Raw genomic sequence first — 7,343 nt, 5'->3', positions numbered from 1 at the left:
AAGTATGTCCAGAAAACCAATCTTCAAAACAAAACTACAAAAAATACCCTCATTTGATTGGATAGGTAGTCTAAGGGTGGCCACCATAGACTGTATATAACAAGGTGGCCAGTATTTAAGTTTTGCCTTCAGTTATATGGCACTAAGACCATAAATAGACAGTTTGTGAAATTGTATATGTGCAATTTGTTCAATAAAAACAAATAATAACTAAGGCCCAGAAGAAAAAAGAAAAAAACATTTAATTTGAATTAAATTACTTGAGTAAGTGCTGAGTAAAGTTCTATCACAAGAAACCGCTACATACTGAGTCTTTGCGGGACAATGTTATTCTGGTGATTTTGTTACTCATTTTGTCTCAATTTGCCATTTTTTGCTGTGGTTTCATAATCTTCACACAAATAATAATAATAATAATAGCCCCATCAGAGAGATTGTCTGTGAAGGAGTGAGTATTTTCAGCGGCTGCTCAGGGTCAAAAGAACATGGGAAGGCTATAACACAGCCGGCACTAAATCACTTTTTATGGATGAAATTTTATTCTGGGATGTCAGGTGAATCACTGGAGATTCATTCAAGGGTGGTTCCCATAGACGGTCAGGTCAAAGCAAGAGGAGACATCCTCAAACATCACTGCCGATGCCAAAACAAACTTTTAATACGACAATCCAATTTCAAAGTTTCACTTCAATGCTGAATTTTACTGTGAAACATATGTGCTCAAATGAAATATGGTCTTGAGTAGACTCCCCAGCCCATAGGAGGAGACAGACATGAAATCGTACTATCAAAATAGGTCACCTGAGCAGCAATGTGCAAATATCTTACTGGCTGCTCAACATGAGTGAACACACTGTAAATGTGCAGTTTCCCGATGACCTTAGTACATAATGTCTAGTTAAAGTCAGATATTTTAAACAATCACCTATAGCTCGTTTTTTTTCCATTGATTCCATTGATAGCTGTCACAGTGCTCAGCTGACGGCACTAAACGCATCAAAAAGATACCGATCATGTGCCATCACCCTGTGGACTCTAATCACAACCCTCATACATACGTACGGCATGTTATCTACCAATTGCCTACAACTGTGGGGCATCTTGAGTGTCATCATGTGCTGTTCATGTGTGAGGATTGTCCCTCTCTGCGTCTTTGGCCAGGCTCTGCAGCAGAAACCCCTGGAAGGCCTCGTCGCACGACTCCGGGATCAGAAACTCAAGCAGCAGGTCACAGATGCAGTAGATCAGATGCCTGCACATAATCACACAAACGGGGTAAATGACAGGCTGACATCTACTGTTATTAATACAGAGGGCTTATATGGACAATATTGGGAAATGAAATAATTAAATAGAGCAGATGTATTGTATTTACTGTTGTATGATGTGTAGCACTGTGCATGACTTGACCGAAGACAGTAAACTGAGGAGTTAGGGACCGTCTCCAATGTGCATACTTAGAGGCCAACAGAGCTTTTCTTATTATTGTAAATAGCTTTCTTGTTTTTTCATGGACATTTCAAACAAAATCAATTTCAACCTGAATCTCCTCTCATTGTATGTACAATCTCTTCTTTTTTTTTAATAATATACATTATAAATATTTATATTATTATGCTATAGTGGCCTATGAGTTGTTATTGCCCCTTCCTTTCTCATTTTTCATTATAGACACTTCGGACCAGCTTGACATTAATCTGAGCCTCCTCCCATTATAAACACTTCCTCCAGTTTTTAAAGAAAATATGGCCAAAGGCAATTCTGACTTGTATTTTTCAACTAACCTCTCATTCTGTTTTCCTTTTTTAGTTTAGACTCAGTTTAGGCAGTACAATCCGAATACAAAAAATTTTGTAAACATAAACACATTCAGATCGTAGCTATAGCAGTAGACTGCACCCCTAGTAGCTACTGTTTAGTGTATTATAGATATGATACCCAGAAACATTTGTAACCTGTATGAGTGTACCCGTCTAAAAACAGCCAAATCAGACATATGTTTACTCGACAGTTTGCTTGTTGACTCACTTGTTTATCTGATGATCCTGTAAAGACTCCAGCATGGTCTCCAAGCTCAGTCTGTACTTCTCACTTCCCAACATGTCAGTGATGAGCTCTGCCACAAAAAATGAAGCAAATCAAAAAGAACAACATAGCTTCAGGAGCATTTCGGAAAATAAAAATGTATGGAGCATTCAAACAGCTACAACCTTAATCAGCATCTACATACCTGGCAGCAGCTGCATTAGACAGTCCAGACATTGCTCCTTGGTTTCCTCTCTTTCTGCGACACTGCGCTCTGGCCGTGGTTGAGCAGGCAACGTGCCGCCTGGCCATACAGCTTCCTGCAGCACTTGAAGGTAAATCACCCAGCAGGGGGCACTGGTAAGGTGGGCAACCCCTAAATCCAACCATCTGAAACAGAATCAGCAGTTTAATGCAGTAGTGTTCCTCTGTGCAAGGGCCTCATTATCACTAAACAAACAAGTGAAAATAAATGCATATAATGCATATATTGTACATGCAAGCATGCGTTGATTGATTAGCAAGGAACAAAATGAACACACAAGGGGAAGCACACACACAAGTATTCTTAAATCTCTATGCACCAATGAAGGAGCATGAACGTTGTTTACTGACATGCTTAGTGAACCCTAAAACTCCCCGAGGCACTATAATAGCCAGTATAATCAGTTAATGACAGCAGGACACAAGAGATTAGACAAGCACAGTTCCCACAGATTGTGTGGTAATAACAAGCCCAGTGGTAATTCTAGATTCCCAGTGAGGCATAAATATTTAAAGAAAAAGTTGTATTTTGAAAGGCAATCTGAGAGAATGTCATGCAGCAGTCGAGTGCTACAAACCACTTAGTGCTTACTAGAGAAGAACCCAACATCTGGATGTTCAGCTGTATGAAGGGCAAACAATAGAGAGCCACAATGTCACATCCCAGCAAAATGAATCTGCAGTCACATAATTTGTATGTGTTAGTAGCATCAATGTCAGCCGAAGTAATCATAATAATAAATATGGGATTAGAGATTATTTCGAAAATACACAAACTCCTGCCTTCTTCAGGATGCAGATGCTGAGTTATTGACATGTTAAGTTGTATGTACAGCAGGAACATACTGAAAGGAACACTTACCTCTCAATGAAGGTGCCAAAGAGCAGTCTGATGGTCTTCTGTATGTTCTCAGTGCAAAGCCAACTCCACTGGTCCTTCATCAGCAGACACAGAATGTTCAAGGCAACATCTGCCACAGCTGTGTCTGCAGTGCACAGCAACAAACGCAGACACACAATAAATTCACAGCAACACAACAATAAGAAAACCTTTAACCACAGAGGACACACTGTACAGACAAAATGCATCAACGGTGGAAAGTGACTCCTAGAAATACTCAGAAAACGGCCAAAGAAACAATGGAGTTTTACTGCATCCAAGTGGTGATGCTGAGTTACTGCATGTTGATTCTACAGGGCTGCAAAGCATGCAGCACTTCCGTACTGGCATTATGAATAAAAACTAAGATAAGACTGTTACAATAAAATGTATATCCATAAAAAATATCAACCTGTGCCATGAGTTTTCCCTGACGTCTTCTTGTCCATGCCAGGCTGTTCACGGCTCTGCTTGGCTGTCTCTTTCCCATTGGGCTCACATAAAAGTATTTCCTGCTCTTTGACGAAGCTCTCCAGGCCCGACACTGACATGCCATTGAGGATCTATGATGAGCAAAGCAAAAAAATGTCAGCTGTGTCCAGTTTCCGTTTCAAACACACATTTTCTTTTTTTAAATCAGAGATGGTCAATACAGTGTGGTAGCTTACAGCGCTGCCTTCACTAAAGCAGTATGTCACTTTAGGGTGTAGGTCAGGTATGTTGAGAGATGGGGAAATTTTGCTTTGGAATATGAGCCTCCTGATGCATGAAACAAAACAAAAAAAACAGGAATCCAAAAATAAAACACCTTTTATTTCATAAGAATACCAGACAAACAAGATAATTCAAAGTGTACTTAAGTGTAGACTCTGTAGTGATTTTTGTGGACATCCTGCACTGTATGTTGGAATTTATTTTCAAATCAGTTGGGAGAGCGACCTTTGGGTTTGAGTTCTCAAAATTAAACTGGGGCAGGTGGATCAGACTCAAGGATAACACAAAATAAAATGGATTCATGTTAGAGTTGATTTTTCTTGTAAATCCCTGGATAATGTTAAAGCCTCTAAGATTCATTCAAATGACTTAATGTAGTGGTCACGACTCAACATGGGTAAACATAGACTGCGATGACGGGTCACAAGTGGAAACTGCTTCCTTATTTAGGGGTCACTGTGGAAGACAATTTGGGAACTATGGCCCCGGGCTGATGTAGAGGTCTCACCTGTACTTCCTGCTGTCCATTGTTCTTCCATCAGCATCTCCCTCCAGGTCCTCCATTGGACTGAGGGACTCAGGATGAGGGAACGCTGTCTTTAAGGTGTCTAAAGCATTTTCCATCATCTTTAATGATGGAGAAGACAGGAGATAATTAAAGTCCCCTAAACAAAATACATAGATCATACCTTTCCATTGAATCTATAGTTTTGATTGACAAGCTTTCGGCAGATTTCTGTTTTTAAACTTTGGACAGAGCCAGCTAGCTGTTCCCCTTGCTTCCAGTCTTTATGCTGAGATACGCTAACCAGTTGCTGGCTTCAGCTTCATATCAATATGGAGTCATATTGACACATACACAGACATCAATGTTCAATAAATATTCTCGTCTATACCTCTCGGTGAGAAAGAGAGAAAAACCTCCTTTTATCAGAGAAACAATAAGCTGCTTGTACATTTCTTACAATAACACTCACAAGATCTACAGCATGAAGATTCTCTCTGACCTTATCGATTCTTGACTTGGCAAAAGGCTTTCTTCCAAAATATGTGCAAACATCTGAGTTGAGAGCCAGGAATTCCTGCATGTCCTCACTGTTGGATGTCTCAGGAATGCTGCTTAATTGCTTGAAAAAAACAACAAGGCAATCAAATTACAGAATCACATCAATCCTTTCCTTACAGAAGTTATGATCCCAATACATACTTTAAGGAACGTATCCAGTTGGCTTTTACGGGCTTCAACCTTGTCACTGTCTGCATTGCCAAATGGGAGGTCAGGGAACATTTTCTTTGGGCCTTTGACATCTGAAATCCACGACATTGATTTGCATTGATGCACCTGTCTCCGTATACTGAAGTTCAACAGTCAATTAAAGAGGACGATAGTCACTTACTCTTGATTACTTTCTTGACCTCAGGCTTCTCCTCAAAACGTGTTTGCAAATTGAGGAACTCGCTGTATCTCCGGTTGACAGTGTGACAGGACACAGGTTGCAGAGTTTCACTGTTCTCCGTGGCAGCCATCGTCTCGAACTGTAAAACGGAAAGTGGAGGTCAACGTGTGCTCATCGATAATACATATTCAAATATCAGGAAGTAAGAGGTGGCGTTACCTTTACAGTGTAGAGAGTGTAGGGATGTGTGCCTGTGCCACGCTGCTCCTTTGAAGCGACAGTGCCAGAAATTTGCACATTGTGGATGTTCAAAGGTGCAGCTTGGATGTTGGGGGTATCAAAGTTGCAGGGGGTCAGACAAAGTCTTCTTGGAGGACATGTTGGGGATTTCTCTTGGGCTATGCCTGCTGGCCACTGGGAGTCCTCGGGCACCGCCATCTTGGGCCCAAGATTTTTCAGAGGACCAAAGCACCCGAAAGCCTCATCGTCCTTTAAAGTGATGGCGTTGCAGATGTTCGTCGGAGAGCCGCAGTCACAAAAGCCTCCAGTCAGGTCGTCTTCGGAGTCTGACTGAATCAAGGAGTCCAATGAAACCCTTTTGGGTTCTGGTGAGTGGGAGTAGCGGCCAGATGTGAGGGAGCAGCAGTTCACTTTGCATGGTGTGAGCAAGCCCACGTGGCAACCTTCTACTTTCCCGGTGGACGTCAGGCTGACCATGCTGCCCTGCGAGGAATCCCTCTCACAGATGCTACTCTGGCTCTGCAGATCATCAAGGTCAGAGGTGTTTCTGCTGTTAAAGCTGGCCGGATCAGAGGAAGACAGTGACTTGCAGGTGGTCCAGGACTCCTGCAGGATCTGACACCTGTACAGAGCAGCCGCAGCCGGGAGCTCCTGTTGTTCTCTGGACCTAGTGATGACGTCTACAATGGTCTGGTTGAGCCAGTCAGGATCGGACACCCTGCTTATGAGCGGCAACAGCACATTGCAGGTGATGAGCTCTGTAACCATGTAACCTCCAGTCCTGGTTTCCATATGGGGGTACGGAACTAGCACATGTAAGATGAGGTTAACTAGAGCTCTCGAGTAGCCGAGCTCAGCGGCTGCACTGCTCACAGCTGGGTGAGGGACATCTACTTCACTGTAGAGCTGCCAGAGGCCAAAGCTCTGCTGTTGCGTTGACTGTATCTGCCTCGCCGTCATGTAGCTCTGCAGGTGACAGCCGTACAGCTCTAGCAGACGCTGAACCAGCGCCTTTCTGTCCACTCGCCGCGCGCGCTCCTTCAGCTCCATCACCGACTCCAGCATCGTGTTACGCACCGCACGTTCAAACTCCCCCTCCACCTCTGGCAGCAGAGTGCGGTACCACGAGGACACGAAGTCCCGCACCGCTTTGTGGACAGCATTGTGGATCTCGTGGTTCAACCTCCACTCGTGTTCGGGCGAATACTGAGGTGGGTTGAGTTTGCCAAGAGGCAAAAAGTGTTCCAGGTGCAGAAGGCTGTCTGCGTCCAGCACGGCACGGGACCCGAGCCAACCTCCGAGAACCACCAAGAGACTGGTGAAGACGCAGAGGAGCCAAACATTCACGAGGAGATGGAAGAGGACAAGCCACGCCAGCAGAGCCCCGAGCCCTAAAAGCCTGCGCTGCCCGAGTAACTCTGATAAAGTCCAGTGAGGAGAGCTCGTTGTGGAAGGCATTACAGTCAGCTGGTGTAACGTGTCCTGTTGAAAAAAGACTGTGATATACATTATGTGATATAACAAGCACAAAGAATAGAGTGGTGATTGTAGATGACTTGCTTCATTTGATGTACAACCCCTGAATAGCCAAACAACACTTTTTAAATCATTATGGTAAAGACAATAACTTTGGTTTGCTGTATATTGGTGCAGACTTTTCACTGTTTAGAGCTAAAAATAACAAATATTTTCATTATCGATTAATCTGACTATTTACTCGATTAATCATTTCACCGTTTGATCTACAAAATGCAGGAAAAAAATGTCATCCATTCCACTTACACACATTCCAAGGTGACAACTTGTTTTGTCTGACCAACAGT

The 7,343-nt window shown here is 43.0% G+C and overlaps 1 protein-coding gene across 1 annotated transcript; it reads right to left on the bottom strand.

The window, feature by feature from the left end:
* Positions 1-281: 281 nt before the first annotated feature.
* On the bottom strand, positions 282-6,978 carry snx19a (sorting nexin 19a). The gene is made up of 11 exons (XM_068716565.1): positions 5,500-6,978; positions 5,281-5,419; positions 5,091-5,191; positions 4,891-5,010; positions 4,392-4,510; positions 3,838-3,928; positions 3,582-3,732; positions 3,152-3,275; positions 2,231-2,415; positions 2,029-2,116; positions 282-1,252 (listed from the first exon to the last, which is right to left on the bottom strand). The coding sequence occupies exons 1-11, from the start codon at positions 6,976-6,978 to the stop codon at positions 1,123-1,125; spliced, it is 2,727 nt and encodes a 908-aa protein (XP_068572666.1). The 3' UTR covers positions 282-1,122.
* Between the last annotated feature and the right edge of the window lie 365 nt (positions 6,979-7,343).

Source organism: Cebidichthys violaceus, unplaced genomic scaffold, assembly GCF_023349555.1.
Source record: "Cebidichthys violaceus isolate CVI_PGR_0920_01 unplaced genomic scaffold, fCebVio1.0.p SCAF_20, whole genome shotgun sequence".
Classification (NCBI taxonomy): domain Eukaryota; kingdom Metazoa; phylum Chordata; class Actinopteri; order Perciformes; family Stichaeidae; genus Cebidichthys; species Cebidichthys violaceus.
This window is presented reverse-complemented; position numbering and strand designations above follow the sequence as displayed.